The 21,393-nt window shown below is 39.4% G+C and overlaps 1 protein-coding gene and 1 pseudogene across 1 annotated transcript; one reads left to right on the top strand and one right to left on the bottom strand.

Moving 5' to 3' along the window:
- The first annotated feature begins 665 nt into the window (after positions 1-665).
- LOC107928804 (3-ketoacyl-CoA synthase 4) lies at positions 666-2,439 on the top strand. Its single transcript, XM_041116921.1, has one exon. The coding sequence runs from the start codon at positions 732-734 to the stop codon at positions 2,244-2,246; it is 1,515 nt and encodes a 504-aa protein (XP_040972855.1). The 5' UTR covers positions 666-731; the 3' UTR covers positions 2,247-2,439.
- Positions 2,440-8,988: 6,549 nt separating this feature from the next.
- The window catches only part of LOC121230917 (3-ketoacyl-CoA synthase 4-like), a 32,339-nt pseudogene continuing 19,934 nt past the window's right edge, over positions 8,989-21,393 (bottom strand).

The following is a 21,393-nucleotide window of genomic DNA, read 5'->3' as shown; positions in this document are numbered from 1 at the left end:
CTTAAATCATAAATTCGAAACCTAAATTTGAGAAAAAAATATAATAACTATGATTAATATTTAATTATGCTTAAATAAAATTATTAATATTTATTTATAAGTTTTTTTTACCTAGTAATTGTGTATCATAATGCTCTTAATTAATGGTATATCACATGTTATTCCTTGATTAATCAATAAGATCTTTTAAAAAAAAAACCCAATTTTTTTTTCTTATACTCAAACTCTTCCCACTCTGAGCTTTATATAATGTTTTCGTTCTCGAATTTGAAATGAATTACTTGATCGTGCCCCAATTTTTAAATGTTGTTTTATGATATATTAATTTTTACAAAATTAAATCAAATATATATAGTAAAAAACTTTAAAAGGTGAAATATATTGTATAATTTTTTATAAAATTAAGAAATTATAGTTGTTTAAGTATTAACTTAATTAATATGAGTATTATTTTTAATGTAGAAAAATTTGAATTCAAGTGCATTGATTTATGAGATGGAAAAATGCTATACATAATTTTTAAAAAGAGCAGAAATAATCTCTAACTATAGTTTTTTTTCTTTTACCATCGTAGTCAGTAACATATGTTGAATATCAGCAATCTAACATTCTTACTTGTTCTTAAATGGCCGCCGGTCGTGTTATATATATATAAATAGTTCATTACAAACGAAACCCAATTCACTTCATCAATCTTTTAGAAAAACCAAGTTTCCTTTTCACCCGACATCATGAAAAATAGTTTAAAAACTGGAGTTCAGGTCCTGCAACCTAGGAGATTGCCTGATTTTTCACGTTGTGTCAAATTAAAGTACGTTAAACTTGGTTATCATTATCTCATAAGTCACCTTTTGAAGCTTTGTTTGGTCCCTGTAATGGCGGCTCTTATCGTTCAAGCATCGAGTTTAAGCCTTGATGACATCCACCAAATGTGGCTTCAGCTTGAATATAACCTCGTCAGCGTCGTCGTATTCTCTGCTACCTTTGTCTTCGGGTCGACCGTTTATGTTATGACCCTAAAAAGATCCATTTACTTGGTGGATTACGCTTGTTACCTCCCTCCACAACACCTCAAAGCCGATCACCGGTATTTCATGGAATATGCCAAGGAGGCGGCCGATTTCGATGAGTCCACTATGGAGTTTTTACGTAAGATTATGGAAAGGTCAGGGCTCGGAGACGAAACCGGCGCTCCGCCATCGATGCATTGCTTTCCCCCACGAACGTCTATGGCGGCTGCAAGACAAGAAGCAGAACTGGTGATGTTTGGTGCTTTAGATACCCTTTTTGCTAGCACTAATGTTAAGCCAAGGGATGTCGGGATTCTTGTCGTTAATTGTAGTTTGTTTAATCCAACACCTTCATTAACGGCAATGATTATTAATAAGTATAAGATGAGGGGTAACATTAAGAGCTTTAATCTTAGTGGTATGGGATGTAGTGCTGGTGTTATAGCCATTGATCTTGCAAAAGACATGTTGCAAGTTCATCGGAACAGTTACGCCGTCGTTTTTAGTACCGAGAACATGACACAGAACTGGTATTCTGGGACCGAGAAATCGATGTTGATATCGAATTGTTTGTTCAGACTTGGGGGTTCCGCGGTTTTGTTGTCGAATAAATCTGGAGACCGACGGCAGAGTAAGTATAAACTTATTCATGTGGTAAGGACACATTGTGGTGCTAATGACAAAGCATTTAAATGTGTCTATCAAGAAGAAGATAATGTTGGGAAAATTGGGGTTTCATTGTCTAAAGATTTGATGGCAATTGCTGGTAATGCTCTTAAGACCAACATCACTACACTGGGTCCCCTAGTTCTTCCTATAAGTGAACAAATCTTGTTCTTTGCCACATTAGTTGCCAAGAAGTTGTTCAATGCCAAAATCAAGCCTTATATCCCGGATTTCAAGCTCGCGTTCGAACATTTCTGTATCCATGCCGGAGGGAGAGGCGTGATCGATGAGCTCGAGAAGAATATGCAACTTTCTCCATTACATGTCGAGGCCTCCCGTATGACGCTCCACCGGTTCGGTAACACCTCATCGAGTTCGATCTGGTACGAGCTGGCTTATACGGAGGCGAAGTGTCGGATGCGTAAAGGGGACCGTATTTGGCAAATCGCTTTCGGGAGCGGTTTCAAATGTAACAGTGCAGTTTGGTTGGCCCTCAAGAATGTTAAGCCCTCATGTAGTAACCCTTGGGAAGATTGCATTCACAAGTATCCAGTGAAGCTCAATCTGTAATGGGATTAATTAGTATAGCCAATGTTCGATGTTTAATTTTATAGTAGTGTAACGGTGTCGTTTTAGTTAAACAAAATTAATTAGTCTTTTAAATTATGTTTAGATGGTGGTTATGTTATTGTAAATGAAGCTGCTGAGTCAGCATGCCGTGAGAGATTTTAATATTTAATAATGATCATTACTATTAAATTTACGTTTTGTGAGTCTATTAATGGCATTCAATAAGTTTATTTAATGATTCTAGGACTTTCACCAAACTTTTTACGAATTAAGATTAATAGTGAAAAACCATAATAATATATGATGTGATATAAATGTTATTTCAGCATTAATGTTGTTTATTACTTTTCTTTCTTTCTTTTTTTAATTTTGATATAATGCTTTTTTGAATATGATGATTAATTTTTTATTTCAATTAAATTTATTATGGTATTGACTGAATTTGAAATGAAATAGTAGCATAATTTTTCAGTGCGGGATAAACCATATATTATGTTGCGGAAAGGATCGATTCGAGAACTCCGATATGACTACAAGTAAATTGACCGGAACGAAAAATAAAGTGAACACAAGGATTTACGTGGTTCGGCTTTAATGCCTACGTCCACGGGCAGAGGCGAAAAGAAATTTCACTATAACAAGATGAAGATTACAAGTGTTTTACACTCAAGACACAACCCGAGAACCTCACAACTCTCAACCCCTATAGAAAACCCGAAAGCTAAAATCCTAGCTTTCAAAGAACAAGCTTTGCTCTCTCTTGGTTTGGGATGATGAATATGGCTAATGAACCTCTCTATTTATAAGAGAGTTCAAGGACATAATTGTCCAAAACTTTGGCAAAGATTTGTGGTTGAAAATGGACACCAACAACCATCCACTAATCCACTACCACCAACAACCCACTACCAACAACAACAATCCACTACCAATTTTAAGCCATTTCTTAACAAATCTCCACCTTGGCTTGAAATTTACCAAGCTGAACATCATAGTGAATTCCTCGAACTGGATCACCTCTTCCAAACGCCTCTCTGGCGCTAATCAATCCCGAATACCTATCAAGTCCAAGCAATGCTTGAACTTATATGCAGGGATCACCTTAGTTAACATATCTGCAGGATTCTTCTCGGTAGCAACCTTGCTGATAACAATGTCACCTTGCGTAACATGTTCCCGAACAAAATGATATCTGACATCAATGTGTTTGGTCCGTTCATGAAACATCTGATTTTTAGTCAGATGTATGGCACTCTGGCTATCGCAAAATACAACAGTGAAATCCTGTTGTAAACCCAAACTGCTTACTAGACCTTTCATCCACAATGCTTCTTTCACTGCTTCTGCTAACGCCATATATTCCGCCTCAGTCGTAGATAAGGCTACGGTAGACTGTAACACAGCTTTCCAACTAATGGCTCCTCCAGAATAAGTGAAAACATAACCCGTCAGAGATCTTCTTTTGTCCAGATCTCCAGCATAATCAGAGTCCACATAGCCCGTGACACTGCTAGTGCAGTCACTCTGATCATATACCAAGCATAAATCTGCAGAACCTCTCAAGTACCTGAGAATCCATTTCACGGCCTGCCAGTGTTCCTTGCCAGGACAACTCATGTATCTGCTGACCACACTAACTGCATGTGAAATGTCTGGACGAGTGCAAACCATTGCATACATCACGCTTCCAACTGCACTCGAGTATGGAATGTGAGACATTTGCTGCTTTTCTTCATCAGATTGTGGTGACAACTCTGCAGAGAGTTTGAAATGTGGTGCCAACGGAGTACTCACAGTTTTCGCTTTATCCATGCCGAAGCGTTGAAGAACCTTTTCAATGTAGTTCTTCTGCGACACACGAAGCTTGCCCGCCTTGCGATCTCTGTGAATATCCATGCCCAAAATTTTCTTGGCAGCACCCAGATCCTTCATCTCGAACTCACCACTCAACTGCGACTTTAACTTGTTGATTTCCGACATGTTTTTGGAAGCAATTAACATGTCATCAACATACAGCAACAAATAAATGTGCGAACCATCTGAGAGCTTCCGATGATAGACACAAGCATCATAGTCACATCTTGTGTAACCATGCTGAATCATGAAGCTATCAAACCGCTTGTACCACTGCCTTGGGGATTGTTTCAATCCATATAAAGACTTCTTTAATAGACAGACATGGTCTTCTTTACCAGGAACTGTAAAACCCTCTGGTTGACGCATGTAGATTGTTTCCTCGAGCTCACCATGCAAGAACGCCGTTTTTACGTCAAGCTGCTCAAGTTCTAGATCAGACTTGGCCACCATGGCAAGTAATACACGAATGGAAGAATGCTTTACGACTGGGGAGAAAACTTCATTGTAGTCAATCCCCTCTTTCTGAGTGAAGCCTTTAGCAACCAATCGTGCCTTGAATCTAGTTGCTTCAACCCCTAGGATGCCTTCCTTTTTCTTGAAGACCCATTTGCAACCAACTATCTTCTGGTTACTTGGCGGCTTAACCAACTCCCAAGTATGGTTCTTGTGAAGAGATTCTATCTCCTCACTCATAGCAATTGCCCACTGTGCCGACTCATCACACGTGACAGCCTCATTATAACTGGAAGGTTCTATACCAATGGACTCCGCCACACTGAGCGCGAAAGACACCAGATTAGCGTAACGCGGATTTGGTTTGATTTGTCTCTTCGTTCTTCCAGTGGCAATGCTATATGGTTTTTCTTGAGGTGACTCATCTTCATCGGAATCTTGCACCTCAACTTGATCATCCTGGACTGAAGTACCTTCCGTAGGAATTGGAGCGTCCACCTGACACTCCACCTGCTTCTCAACACCGTGATCTCCCATTCTATCTGACTCCTCCTTTTCCCGGGAATTTGTGGTGGATCGAAGCATGGATGACTCATCAAAAGTCACATCTCTGCTGATGATGAACTTGGACGAAACCGGATCAGGACACCACAACCTGTATCCTTTCACCCCTTGGCCGTATCCAAGAAATATGCATTTCTTCGCCCTCGGTTTGAGTTTTCCCTCATTTACATGAGCATACGCAGGGCAGCCAAACACTCTTAAACCAGAGTAATCAGCAGGAGAACCAGACCATACTTCCTCAGGAGTCTTCAGCTCAATAGCTGTTGACGGAGATCTGTTAACCAAATAACAAGCAGTATTAACAGCTTCAGCCCAAAATTCTTCACCGAGCCCAGCATTTGATCGCATGCAACGAGCTCGCTCCAAGAGAGTTCTATTCATGCGTTCTGCAACTCCATTTTGTTGTGGTGTTTGACGAACAGTGCGGTGTCTCACTATTCCTTCATTTTTGCAGAACTCATTGAATTCACCTGAGCAAAACTCCAAGCCATTATCCGTCCGGAATCGCTTGATCTTCTTTCCTGTTTGATTTTCGATCAAAGCTTTAAATTGCTTGAAGTTGATGAGAACCTCATACTTGCTCTTCAGAAAATACACCCAAACCTTTCTCGAGTAATCATCGATAAAGGTAAGCAGATATCTGTAACCACCTTTAGAAATTGTCGGAGAAGGCCCCCAAAGGTCAGAATGGAAGTAATCCACTGTGCCTTTTGTCTTGTGAATCCCAGTGCTGAACTTTACCCGAGTCTGCTTACCGAAGACGCAGTGCTCACAGAAATTCAACTTTCCTGTACACTGCCCAGACAATAATCCTCGTTTGCTTAGCACCGATAAGCCTCTCTCGCTCATATGCCCGAGCCGCATATGCCATAACTTCGTGGTGTCAGAATCTAGATCATCTGATGATGACACTCCCGCAACACCTGTAACCGAGGAACCATCGAGGAAGTAAAGGCCCCGCTCCAAATTACCACGTATCACAGTCAAAGCACCCGAGAATACCTTGAGAACTCCACCTTCAGCAGAGTACCGAAAGCCTTTCTTGTCCAACGTACTCAAAGAGATCAAATTTTTCTTCATTTCTGGAATGTGCCGAACATCAGTTAGAGTTCTAACAATACCGTCAAACATCTTTATACGAACTGTGCCAATCCCCATGACTTGACATGCGTGGTCATTTCCCATTAGTACTGAACCAGAATGCTTCTCGTATGTTGAGAAAGCATCTTTCGAAGTACTTATATGAAATGTAGCTCCCGTATCAAGAATCCATCTCCCACCAGCGTAAGAGTCGGATACTGCAAGAACGATCTCGGCATCACTTGAAGAATCTGCATCAGCTACATTCGCACGATCATTTTGTTGCTCCTGTGATTCTGATTTCTCCTTCCTTTTCGGACAATCTACCTTCATGTGTCCGTACTTCTTACAGTAGTAGCACTGTATTCTCTTCTTGGACTGCGATCTAGGATGGCTTTTACTTGAACTTCCACCCTTTGCCTTGGATCTTCCTCGAGCAACCAAGCCTTCGCCTTCATTGTTTTCGACCACCTTACCAGTGATTTTCTTCCTCAACTCACTGGAACTTAAGGCATTTTTCACCTCCTCTAGAGTCAGGTCATCACGACCGTACATCATTGTATCAACAAAATTCTCATACGAGGGAGGCAAAGAACACAAAACAATTATTGCTTGGTCCTCTTCATCGATTTTGTTATCGATATTATTCAAATCCATGATAATGGAATTGAATTTATCCAGGTGCTGGGAAACAGGTGTACCTTCCTCCATCTTCAGGGCATAGAGTCTTTGCTTGAGGTAGAGCCGGTTCGTCAATGACTTCGTCATGTACTTGCTCTCTAACCGGAGCCACAAACCGGACGCGGTTTTCTCATCCGCTACTTCTCGTAGCACTTCATCTCCTAGACATAGCAGAATAGCACTATGTGCTCTTTCTAGCATGTCATCCTTTTGCTCTTCCGAAAGCGTGCTTGGTAATTTATCTTTACCAGACAATGCTTTTAGCAATCCTTGTTGAACCAGCACTGCCCGCATCTTGATGCGCCATAAACTGAAACTATTTTTCCCGGTAAATTTCTCGACATCATACTTAGTCGATGAAACACTTGTAGCCATAATTTGGAACCTTTGAATGAATGATAATATTTTCTTCCTGATGTGAAAGATCAGACAAAGCTGCAGTCACAGGGCAATTCAGAAAATATTATCACTCCTTCAACTACGCTCTGATACCAATTTGTTGCGGAAAGGATCGATTCGAGAACTCCGATATGACTACAAGTAAATTGACCGGAACGAAAAATAAAGTGAACACAAGGATTTACGTGGTTCGGCTTTAATGCCTACGTCCACGGGCAGAGGCGAAAAGAAATTTCACTATAACAAGATGAAGATTACAAGTGTTTTACACTCAAGACACAACCCGAGAACCTCACAACTCTCAACCCCTATAGAAAACCCGAAAGCTAAAATCCTAGCTTTCAAAGAACAAGCTTTGCTCTCTCTTGGTTTGGGATGATGAATATGGCTAATGAACCTCTCTATTTATAAGAGAGTTCAAGGACATAATTGTCCAAAACTTTGGCAAAGATTTGTGGTTGAAAATGGACACCAACAACCATCCACTAATCCACTACCACCAACAACCCACTACCAACAACAACAATCCACTACCAATTTTAAGCCATTTCTTAACATATTATTTTATTATCGCTTTTATCATAATGTCCTTGTGTATGAACTTCAATATTCTCAATTTCATTTTGCTATGAAGCTCTGCAGTTGAAGTACGAGTTACATATAAAGGATTTACTCTAGCTTCGTTTAATACATGATTTATGCAAATAAAACTAGTAATTTAAATATCAATATGTCTCACGAGAACATAATAGACTAACAGATTATATAGTTAAAATTATTCTTAATGATCTTAATAAGTTATTGGATTTTGAAGACCCACCTGATCATGCTCGATCTTTATTTGAAAAAAATGTTCATGGAGCAATGATTAATATATATAGGCTCCCATCTGTCTTATTGTAACTAGTTCCTTGAACTTGTGTCTTTTCTACCAAAATAAAATATTCACAATTTAAATCAATTTATACATATGAATTGTGATAATAAGTTGACAATATTATTTTACAAATTTTAAAATTTAGGTCTAACAGTTAATACTGTCAAATTCAAGTTCATTATAAAGTTAGTTTTTTAGTTACATACCTACCAAGTGTGTATTTTTTTTTAAATGTCACCATAATAAATTTAAGAAAAAAATTTGACAGTGTTAACAATTGGACTTGAATTTTGAAATATGAAAAATAGAGAGATTAAATTCTTAAAAATAAATGTATAAAAACTAAATTTTAAATTTATGAAGAGTATATGACATATTTTGCCAAAAATTAGTATTTTACAAAAAAAAATGAGTACTGAAAGTGAAGAAGTAGGTCATTTTTTGGTGTGCTTTGGCGAGGATCAACTTGGGTTTTCCTTGCATGGCTCGACGTAACGTGAAATTCAAGTTAAGGCCACGTTTGGGAATCAAGGGAAATTGAGTAACGGTATAATTTATCTTAGATACTATTCAATTTTAATTTTTATTTAATAATTAAAATAAAGAGAGATTCTTTTATATCGAGGAAAACTTAAATAGTTGAACATCATTTTGTAATTTTTTATTTATGTTATATTAAATATCGATAATGGTAATAGGATGATTGTAAAGAAAAAAAAACACATGAAAAATCCTTTCAGATAATTAAAAGACTAATTAATTTTGTTTAACTAAAACGACACCGTTACGCTACTGAAATGAACATCGAACATTCGCTACTTATTAATCCCTTTACAGATTGAGCTTCACTGGATACTTGTGAGCGCAATCTTCCCAAGGGTTACTACATGAGGCATGAGGGCTTAACATTCTTGAGGACCAACCAAACTGCACTGTTACATTTGAAACGGCTCCCGAAAGCGATTTGCCAAATACGGTCCCCTTTACGCATCTGACCCTTAGCCTCTATAAGCCAGCTCAGATCGAACACGAAGAGGTGTTACCGAACCGGTGGAGCATCATACGAGAGGCCTCGACATGTAATTGGAAAAGTTGCATATTCTTCTCGAGCTCATCGATCACGCCTCTCCCTCCGACATGGATACAGAAATGTTCGAACGCAAGCTTGAAATCCGGAACATAAGGCTTGGTTTTGGCGTTGAACAACTTCTTGGCAACTAATGTGACAAAGAACAAGATTTTTTCACTTATAGGAAGAACAATGGGACCCAATGTAGTGATGTTGGTCTTAAGTGCATTACCAGCAATTGCCATCAAATCTTTAGACAATGAAACCCCAAATTTCCCAACATTATCTTCTTCTTAATGGATACATTTAAATGCTTTGTGATTAGCACCACAATGTGTCCTCAGTCCTCACCACATGAACAAGCTTGTACTTACTCCTCCATCGGTCTGCAGATTTATTCGACAACAAAACCGCAGAACCCCCAAGTCTAAACAGACAATTCGATATCGACATCGATTTCTCGGTCCCGGAATACCAATTCTGTGTCATGTTTTCGGTACTAAAAACAACGGCGTAATTGTTCCGATGAACTCGCAACATGTCTTTTGCGAAACCAATGGCTATAACACCAACACTACATCCCATACCACTAAGATTAAAGCTCTTAATGTTAGCCCTAATCTTATACTTATTGATAATCATTGCCGTTAATGAAGGTGTTGGATTAAGCACACTACAATTAACGACAAAAATCCCGACATCCCTTGGCTCAACATTAATGTTAGCAAAAGAGGTATCTAAAGCACCAAACATCACCAATTCTGCTTCTTCTCTTTCACCACCATAGTGTTGAAAAGTCAAAAATGGTGGGAGGTGCAATTAGCACCGAAAGAAAAAAAATAGTTGGCAAGTTGTTTAAAGTTGAAAGGGATAATTGCAATTTTGGTCCCTAATTTTTTAGGCCATTTGCAAGTTAGTCCCTGAACTTCAACTATAAATAGGCCTAACCATTTCTCATTTCAACCATCCCAACCAATCTTTCTCTCTTAGTTTTCTCTCTTCTCCCATTTGAGAATTCTTAAGGAATTCTATTTGTTTGTAATATTTTGGAGATAGTAAAGTTATCATCTAGTGTTAGTGCCCGAGGACGTAGGTATAATTTACCGAACCTCGTTAAAACTCTTATGTTCTTTTTGTCCTATTTTTCTTTCAATATTTGAGGGTATAATAGTAGTATTTAATTGTGCTATTAAATTACGTTAGAAGGAATATTCTGACTAAGGAAAGACTTGGTATTTAAGATATCCTTGTGATCCATCTCTCTTCCCTGGGAATTGAACTTTGTGTGATTTTTTAGTACAATAATTTACACGCTTCCGACCCTATTGGAACAACAAGTGGTATCAAGAGCCGAAGGTTAATCGTAGTATGCTCTGTGGTTGCAGTTTGAACTGATCTTCCACATCAGAAAAGATTTCCTTAGGTATATTGAAAGATTATGGAGAAAACGGTCGGTGTAGGAGCTTCAACATCGTCCATGTGGACAAGACCGACAATTGCAAATGCAAGATTGGCCGTGGAGATCTTTGATGGCACGGGCCATTTTGGTATGTGGCAAAGTGAGGTTCTAGATGCCCTTTTTCAGGAGGGTCTAGACATTGCCATTGATGAAGAGAAACCAGATGATGTACAGGAGAAAGATTGGAAGGCGATCAATCGGTTGGCATGTGGCACAATTCGATCATGCCTTTCTCGAGAGCAGAGGTATGCTTTTTCAAAGGAGACTTCTGCAAATAAGTTGTGGGTGGCACTTGAAGAAAATTTTTTGAAGAAAAACAGTCAAAATAAGCTCCACTTGAAGAAAAGACTGTTTCGCTTCACATACGTCCCAAGTACCACAATGAATGATCACATCACCAAATTTAATCAGTTAGTCACTGGTTTGCTGAATATGGATGAGACATTCAAAGATGAAGATTTGGCTTTGATGCTGTTGGGGTCACTTCCTGAGGAGTTTGAGTTCCTAGAAACTACTCTACTTCATGGCAGGAGTGATATATCTCTGAGCGAAGTCTGTGCGGCCTTATACAGTTATGAACAGAGAAAGAAGGACAAACAGAAAAACTCAATCAGAGATACAGAAGCTTTTGTAGTCCGAGGTCGCTCATACACTCGGAAGAAAACTCAAAAGGGGAGATCAAAGTCAAAGTCCAGACTCGGGAAAGATGAATGTGCTTTTTGTCATGAGAAAGGCCACTAGAAGAAAAATTGTCCAAAGCTGAAGAATAAGGGAAAAACTGCTGTAGATGCTTGTGTTGCTAAGCATGATATGTGGCGACCTAAAAATTTCGGCACGGGCGCTAGTTGAAATGATTATTGAAAAATTAAAGTTTCAAATTTTATTTACAAAAGAGGAGTCGCCACCGATCTTTTTTAGGTGTGATCGGACACCAAATAAAATCCTTTTTTAGAAGAATTTTTTTAAAACTTTTCTAAAAAAAGAGACAATTTTAGGTCCACGTCAAAATCCAGAGAAAACTAGGGTCCGGGAGTCAAAATCCAAAATTGGTATCTCGTTAAACGCATGTTGTCTTAATTTTCAAAAATACGAGTTCCATTTAATATTTAGTCGTGATCCGATTGAAATACGAGAACCCCTTTTTTTAAAAAAAAAACACGAGAATTTTGAAGCGCAGTATTTCTTTTTTAAAACGAAAGTTTTTTTTTAAAATACGAGAATTTTTGAAAACACGAGAATTTGTAAACACGAATATTTTAGAAACACGAAAATTTTTGGGAAAAAACGAAATTTTCTTAAAACACGACATTTTTTTTGAAACACGGGAATTTTTAAAACAAGACATTTTTTGAAACAAAATTTTTTCTTAAAAAAAAAATTTTAAATACGAGAATTTTTAAAACACGAAAATTTTTAAAACACGGAAATATTTTTTTTAAAACACGAAATTTTTTTTTTTGAAAACAAGAAAATTTTTGAAACACTAGAATTTTGAAAACACGAAGATTTTTGAAACATGAGAATTTTTAAAAGCACGAGGATTATTGAAAGCACGAAGATTTATAAAAAACGACAATTTTTGAAATACGAGAAATTTTTTAAACGCGAAAATTTTTTTCAAACACGAAAACTTTTGAAAACGCGAAAATTTGAAAATTTCTAAAATACGAGTAATTTTTAAAGATTCGAAAATTTGAAACAAGAATTTTTTTTTTTAGAAAAACGTACCATATTTAACACGAATCGATGATATTCACCCCAACATGGCAATGAAATCGACGAATTAGTGTCAAACCAATTCAATTTAATATTTAATCGGGTTGTATTAAAACACGAGAAAATTTTTTTGAAACACGAGGATTTTTGAACATTTTTTATTTTTAAAATGGGTCCCGAATTTAACATAAGCCATCGATATTCACCCAACATAGCGATGAATTCGGTGACTCGATGCTAAACCGATTCGTTGCCTTATTTATTAAAATTATTTAAAATAAAGTAAAATTAAAATTTAATTAAATTGTAAATATAAATACAAAAATATAAAAATATATAAAATGCATAAAATGCTAATAATATTAAAATGAAATAACATAAAAATACGAGCATTAAATTAAAAGAGAAATAAATAAAATTACCGAAAAATCTAAAACACGAGCTTCGCCGAACGGGTTGCTAAAATTGAACCCCCTTTTTCTTCTTTTTTCTTTTTTTCTTTTTTTCTTTTTTCTTTTTTCTTTTTTCTTCTTTTTCTTCCTTTTTTTTCTGCTGGGCTGCCTTGTTGGGCTGGCCTGCGCGGGCCTGCTGGCTGGTGGCCTGTTGGCTGCTTGTTGGGCTGCTGGAATTGGGCCTATTGTTGGCCTGCCCTTTTTTTTTTTTTTGTGCTGCTTCTTTCCCTTCTTTTTTTTGCTTTTTTTTTTTGCTTTGATTTTTTTTTGGGCTTGTTTCTTTTTTTGTTTTTTCTTGGGCTGCTGGGTCGGATCGGGTCGTAGGTTATAATATTTTTTTATTTCTTTTTTTTTTCTTTCTTTCTTCTTCCTTCTTCTTCCTTCTTCTTCTTCAAAGTCTAGCCTCCACCACCGCTTGCGCCGCCGCTACCTCCTCCGACGCCGGTACTCTTTCTTTTCTTCTCCTCTTTCTCTTTTCTTCTCTTTTCTTCTTTTTTCCTTCGAAAAAATCTCTCTTTTTGCAAGTTTTTTTTATTTTTTTTCGTGGGTGCCCTTTTCGGGTTTTCATCTTAAGCATAATATTTCTTCACCACATCTGAATTCACCGGATTCGGTAACTCCTTCCCATCCATCTCGGTAAGGATTAAAGCTCCTCCTGAGAATGCCTTTTTTACAACGTATGGTCCTTCCCAATTTGGTGCCCATTTTCCTCGTAGGTCTTTTTGTATTGGGAGAATCTTTCTTAGAACGAGTTCTCCTTCATGGAACTCTCTTGGTCGTACCTTCTTGTCATGGGCTGCGATCATTCTCTTTTGGTACATTTGCCCATGACAAATTGCCCTTAGACGTTTTTCTTCAATGAGGTTCAACTGATCATATCGAGCTCGAACCCATTCTGCTTCTTCTAACTTTGATTCCATCAATACTCGCAGAGAGGGGATCTCAACCTCGATAGGTAGCACAGCTTCCATTCCATAGACTAGAGAGAAAGGAGTTGCTCCCGTAGATGTTCGCACAGATGTGCGATATGCAAACAAAGCAAATGGAAGTTTCTCGTGCCAATCTTTATATGTCTCAGTCATTTTCCCAATGATCCTCTTAATGTTCTTGTTAGCTGCTTCAACAGCCCCGTTCATCTTTGGGCGATAGGGCGAGGAATTATTATGCTTTATTTGGAACTGCTCGCACACTTCTTTCATCATCTTATTGTTCAGATTCGTGGCATTATCTGAGATGATTCTTTCAGGCAAACCATAACGGCAAATGATTTCCTTTTTCAAAAACTTGCACACTGCAGTCTTCGTCACATTGGCAAACGAAGCGGCTTCAATCCATTTTGTGAAGTAATCAATAACCACAAAAATGAATCGATGTCCATTTGAAGCTTTTGGAGAAATTGGCCCTATGACATCCATGCCCCACATAGAAAAAGGCCACGGAGAAGTCATGACATGAAGGGGTGAAGGGGCTACATGAATTTTATCGCCGTAGATTTGACATTTGTGGCATTTTCTGGCAACATTGATGCAGTCACTTTCCATTGTCAGCCAATAATAACCGAGTCTCATGATCTTTCTGGCCATATTGAAACCATTGGCATGCGTTCCGCAAATTCCCTCATGGACCTCTTCAAGTATTTTTCTGGTTTCAACATCGTCCACACATCTCAAAAGCATCTGATCCTTTCCTCTTTTATACAGGATATCCCCATCAAGAACAAATCCCGCTGCCATTCTTCTAATTGTTCTTTTATCGTTCTCATTCGCTTGTTCGGGATACCTTTGATTCTTGATATATTCTAAGATATCATGGAACCAAGGCCGTCCGTCTACTTCTTTCTCAATGCTACAACAGTGTGCAGGGACCTCGTATATGCTCATTTTGAGGGGCATTATTTCTGCTTCTCTACTTGCTTTGAACATTGAAGCCAAAGTGGCTAGGGCATCAGCCAGTTGGTTCTCTTCTCGTGGGAAGTAATGAAAAGTTATTTCTTTGAATTCCTTGGTTAATCCAGCCACTAAATCACTGTACTTAATCAATTTTGAGTCCCTCACTTCCCATTCTCCACGGATTTGGTAAATCACTAGGGCTGAGTCCCCGTACACCTCCAAGATCTCGATGTTTCGTTCGATAGCTGCACGAAGCCCCATGATACAGGCCTCATATTCTGCGATATTATTGGTACAGAAGAAGTTCAGTCTTGCAGTGAACGGATAATGATTCCCGTCTGGTGATACCAGGATTGCTCCAATTCCATGCCCTAAAGCATTTGACGCACCATCAAAGCACATCTTCCATGACTTCTCTTTTGATGACTCGGATTCTATTTCTGTGATGCACATTAAGTCTTCGTCTGGGAAATCGAATCTTAAAGGCTCATATTCCTCTTTCGTTCGAGTTGCTAAGAAGTCAGCTATTGCGCTCCCTTTTATTGACTTCTGACTTACATAGGCAATGTCATATTCCGAAAGGAGGAGCTGCCATCGTGCCATTCTTCCTGATAGTGCCGACGATTCCATCATGTATTTTATTGGGTCCAGCTTTGAAATTAGCCATGTCGTGTGATACAACATATATTGTCTGAGTCTCCGAGCTACCCAAACCAGAGCGTAACAATATTTCTCAACGGACGAATATTTTGCCTCATATTCAGTGAACTTTTTGCTGAGGTAGTAGATCGCCTTTTCTTTCTTTCCTGACTCATCATGTTGTCCCAGTACGCAACCCATTGAACTTTCGAACACTGTCAGATACAAAATTAATAGTCTTCCCGGAGTTGGCGGTACTAGCACTGGAGGACTGGACAAATATTGTTTTATCTTATCAAAGGTCACTTGGCATTCCTCGTTCCATTCTCCCGGGTTATGTTTTCGAAGAAGCCGAAAGATTGGGTCGCACTGGCTGGTAAGTTGAGCGATAAATCGGGCGATGTAATTTAATCTCCCTAAAAATCCTCTAACTTCCTTTTGCGTGCGCGGAGGTGGTAATTCTTGGATGGCTTTTATTTTATCTGGATCAACTTCGATACCTCTTTCACTAACAATGAAGCCTAGCAACTTTCCCGAGGTAGCCCCGAATGTACATTTGGCTGGATTAAGCTTTAGCTGAAACTTTCTCAGCCTTTCGAACAACTTCTTGAGGTTCATTACATGCTCTTCTTCTCCTCGAGATTTAGCAATCATATCGTCGACGTAGACCTCTATTTCTTTATGCATCATGTCATGGAATAACGTCACCATAGCCCTCTGATATGTTGCCCCAGCATTCTTTAACCCGAATGGCATCACCTTGTAGCAGAACGTTTCCCACATTGTTATGAAGGTAGTTTTCTCCATATCCTCAGAAGCCATCTTGATCTGATTATACCCCGAGAATCCATCCATGAAAGAAAATAATGAATGTTTTGCTGTGTTGTCCACCAACGTGTCAATATGTGGCAAGGGAAAATTATCTTTTGGGCTTGCTCGATTTAGGTCACGGTAATCCACGCACATTCGTACTTTTCCATCTTTCTTTGGTACCGGGACTATGTTAGCCACCCATTCTGGATATTTGGAGGCTTGTAGGAAGCCAGCGTCAAATTGCTTCTTGACTTCCTCTTTTATTTTCAACAGCATTTCGGGTCTCATCCGTCTTAATTTTTGCTGGATGGGCTTGCATTCTGGCTTTAATGGGAGCTTATGGACCACTAAATCTTCATCTAGCCCTGGCATGTCCTGGTATGACCACGCGAAAACATCTTTGTATTCGCGGAGTAAAGTGATCAAACTACGCCTGGTACTTTCTGAAATAGAAGTCCCAATCTTCACTTCCTGTTTCCTCTCTTCAGTGCCCAAATTTATTGTTTCTATAGATTCTTCATGAGGCAGAACCTGTTTATCCTCTTGTTCCACCATTCTTAACAATTCAGGAGACGAGACATAATCTTCAGCATTTTCTTCGGCTTCAAATTCTCCTAAGCAAATAGCCTTCTCAAAATCAATTTCAAGATTCGTAACGGGCTTATTCATGTCGTCAATATCTGAGCACCTGAAAGTTGAATGGAAAAGGAAGCTATCGGGGGACATCCAAGTATTGGAAACAACAAACAAAATGTTATGTCATGGAAATGAGGCAAATGTAAGGATAGGCTATGAAATGAGAAAATGATTATGAAATTAGTGATAATGCGAAAAATCGTGACAAAATGCATCTTCATTGATATTCATTTAAATGATAAAGAGCGAATGCAAACTTCTTACAAAAGAAATCTATTATATCTAAGGACACAATAGAAGGTTGATGTTTAGCATTACTCTGAAGGCTTATAAACTACAAGAAGCTCCTCAGCAATCCAATTGTTCAACATGAAACCAGGAGGGCAAGGGCGTATCCTCGAGACATCTTTACTTGCACCAGCTTCTTTGTCAATGACATTTATACTAACATTCTGAAAATCCTTTTCAATTAATCCCAACATGTTTCGTGGATCCTCTTGTCCAGGGTACATCATTCCCGCAGATGTAAATGTTTTTGACAAAGGAGGGTACTCTATTGGTTCCCATTCTGGTTCTCGGCCCAAAGTTCTTGCAATTCTTCTTTCTTGATCCTTCTTCCACTGTCTTCTTCTTTGGCGCATGTCAGGCTGGAACCCCAAACCGTATCGGGCCTTGTGGTGCACTGGCTTTAAAGCCCTCACTATTCCTTGCATATATCTCCCTAAACCTCTTCTCGCACGAGCTCCCTTCCTACGGTCAACTTGACACCCATTCTGGTATTTCTCGACAGTTTTGGCATTGGAATTCTATTTCCCTCAGCGACGAAAGTGGCATTGATGAATTCAAGGGATCGAAAGGAACATTCCACTGCATCCTTGCTTACTTCCAGATATGGCGCATCAGCAGAGATAGATGCGATGATGTCTTCTTCGCCCTCGACTGTGACCAAACAACCATCCATGATGAATTTCACTTTTTGATGGAGGGATGATGGGACTGCTCCAGCAGAATGAATCCAAGGTCTTCCCAAAGGCAGTTATAAGAGGGTGTAATGTCCATGACTTGGAATTCGACCTCATATATGTAGGGGCCCACTTCCAAAGGGATTTCGATCTTCCCATAACTTCACGCCTCGTCCGTCGAATGCCCTTACCGTGGAATGACAGGGCTTTAAGTAGGACAAATCTATCGGTATTCTGGAAAGTGTAGCCAATGGCATAACATTTAATGCTGACCCATTATCGATGAGTACGTTCGGTATTATGTAGCCCTTGCAGCGGGTCGTGATATGCAGCGCTTTCACCGAACCTCTACCATTTAGCGGTATCTCATCATCACTAAAAGAGATGAAGTTGTCCGCATTCAGATTGTTTACCCACCTATCAAGCTTTTCGACAGATATGTTGTTGGCCACGTAAGCTTGATTTAACACCTTCAATAAAGCGTTCCGGTGTGGCTCTGAATTTAACAGTAGAGATAGAACTGAGATTCGTGCTGGCTGCTTGCTCAGTTGTTCCACCACACTATATTCGCTGTGCTTAATAAATTTCAAGAATTCTTGAGCTTCTTCCTCATTCACAGGCTTTTTAGTTTCTTGCACGGGTGGAATTTCTTGCTCGACTTCGACCTCGTGCATCACTGCTTTCCCTTTTTGCTTCGAGTCACTACTTTCTTTACCGGTTCAACTTCTTTAGAATAGCATCGTCCACTTCGAGTAAAATGACCTACCTCCCCAACATCTTCAATTATGGCTTTGGACTTTTCAACTTCCGGTGTAACGATATTAACATCATATCTCCACGGTACTGTTTTGTTGTCCTTATACGGGAAAGGAGATGGTACTTCAATTACCATCTGTGGTTTCAATGGCTCTCTCATCGCGTCGTAATAAATTACCAACGGTCGATCAGCACTATAAGGGGGGCCTGATGATTGGCTATCAGAGACGCATACTTCTCTTTCATTGGCATCTTCACTCTTGTTAAGGACCTTGATCTCCTTATTATTCATCCGGTCTTGAAGTAACCTTTTAAAGTCCTCGCACGACTGAATGTCGTGCCCAACAATCCCATGAAATTGCAAAAACTTTGACCTTCTTCTCCAAAAACTCTATCAGAGTGACAGAGCAATCCTTTCTTAACTAATACCTCCCAGATTTTCTGCAGAGGCGTCCTTATTTCTGCCACACATCTTCTGACCTTCCATTCATCCTCTTTCCCCACTGTGCTCACATTCCCTTCGGTATGGTTAGGGAACGGGTTCCCCGTGGCGTTACTAGCACTATCGAATCGTAGGATACCCGCGTCAATGAGTCCTTGAACTCTCCTTTTGAAAGCGAGACAGTTCTCAGTAGAGTGCCCTTGGTTCCCTGCATGGTATGCACAACTAGCGTTTGGATCATACCACTTTGGGTATGGAGGTTTAAGGGGTGCCATGTAATGGGGAGAAATTAGCTGTTTTTCTAAAAGTTTTGGGTACAATTCCCCATACGACACAGGGATTGGGGTAAATTGCGGTATCTCGGGATTATGCCTTGATGGTCTTGGTTCGTTTCTGGGTTGGCTTTGGGCGGGTACCGTGTTTTGTGGGAAAGTAGTGACGGGTCTTTGGTTGTTCGTGGCGTATACGGGGCAGGACGGATGTGGTGCTTGGTAGTAAGGGGTTTGAGGGGGATAATGGAAATTCGAGGGTGGATAATTTCGAGGTCGGGGTTGATTAGGATATGAATTGGGAATGTAACGACTCCCAGTTCCCACCATAAGGGCTTCTGGCTCTTTCTTCCTTAAGGGTGCTGCTTTTCTTGAGCCTTCTGATCCTTCCATTCTACCGCTCTTGATGGCATTCTCTATGAGTTCACCGGATATTACAATATCCGCGAAATCTTTCGTGGCACTTCCCACTAATTTGTCATAAAACGGTGCCTTTAAAGTATTGATAAAGAGAACAGTTATCTCCGTTTTGTTAGTGGGGGTTCCACTTGAGCTGAGACGTCTCTCCATCTCTGCGCATACTGTCTAAAGGTCTCTGATGGCTTTTTCTCCATCATTTGCAAGGTCATACGGTCTGGCACCATATCCGATACATGCTTGTACTGCTCGCAAATGCTGACGCCAAGTCCTTCCAAGATCGAATCTTTTCTCTACTGAGTTGATTGTACCACCGAAGAGCTGACCCTGTAGACTATCTTGAAAGCAATGTATGAGTAGTTTATCCTCGTTCACATAACCGGTCATCTTTCGACAGAACATAATGAGATGTGCTTTTGGGCACCTTGTCCCATCATACTTCTCAAAGTCAGGCACTTTGAACTTCGGAGGTAAAATTAGATCAGGTACCAAACTGAGTTCCTTGGCGGAGAAGACTTCAGTGCCTTCTATTGCTTTGAGTCTTTCCTCTAGACTCCTATATTTTGCGTCATGGTTATCCAATTTCAACTTGGCTACCTCTGTTGGGTCATCCAGATCTGGAACTAGTGGATTAGCAGGATTAGCCCTTGGGTTCGATGCTAACATTCCTTGCCCCAAATTAGTGGGTGGAGTAGGTGGCATAGGTCGATGTTCCAAGCCAGTGGGTTCCTCTTGAGTATACCCTCTTTGTATTGTATATGCGGGCGTGGAGTGAATCCCGGGGATAGAATGGATCCTGATCATGGTGAATTCTTGACCGAGGTTCCATAATATCGGAGTTCTGCATGGGTCCCTTTCCTTTGACCAAAGTTGTCATCATCTCCATCATTTTAGCCATCTGATCTCTTGCTCGAGCGATTCCTCTCGAGATCTCACCATTAGGTCTCTCGTCTCTTGTTGCGATTTGGCCAGTTGCTCTTGTAATTCCTTTTGAGCCCTTTCCATCCTTTCAATTCTCTCATTGAATTCATTCTCCATTACTCTAGCTTGTCGGCGCGTTTTATACGGGTACGTGGTTCCAGTCTTTAAGTCTTGCAACTGCGAATTGTATGTTTTAACCTCAGCGAACGAGTATGGGATATGCAATGAATGAATTGATGCATGAATGAATGCATGAATGTCAAATGAATGTCAGTTATGAATGAATGCAAGAAATTGGTGTTGATTTCAAGATAGCCCCATATTTAGGCATTTCATTTATCAACATAGTCTATTACACAAAGTTCTCATTTTTCCAACAGTTACACAAATTTCCTAGCCACATTGCCTTGTTTCTTCACTTGCTCTAAAAACTCTGATATGCTCGATCTTTGGCTCGGAGGGAATTGGCAACTGAGAACTTCGCTTCATCTGATAATTGAACAACTAGTATAGCCGCTTTACGAATTTCATTGATCAAGAAGTCAGTTGCATTTCTTTTTCTTTGAGAGTTCCTTCATACGCATGAATTCCTATCGTACTGCTCACTCTTTTCTTCTAGAGCCTTCAAGAGGTTATCTAATTGTTGTTGACGGATTGCAACATATTTTCTAGATCTCGTGTTTTCCTTTTAATTCTTGATGTTCAGACTGACTATTCGCCATTTTGCAGTCACTATTTCTACTTGGTTTCCTTCTTTCTTCAACAACTTTTTTCTTTTTCTTTGCTTTTCCTATTT

The sequence above is a fragment of the Gossypium hirsutum genome, chromosome A01 (assembly GCF_007990345.1).
Source record: "Gossypium hirsutum isolate 1008001.06 chromosome A01, Gossypium_hirsutum_v2.1, whole genome shotgun sequence".
Taxonomy (NCBI): Eukaryota; Viridiplantae; Streptophyta; class Magnoliopsida; order Malvales; family Malvaceae; genus Gossypium; species Gossypium hirsutum.
This window is presented reverse-complemented; position numbering and strand designations above follow the sequence as displayed.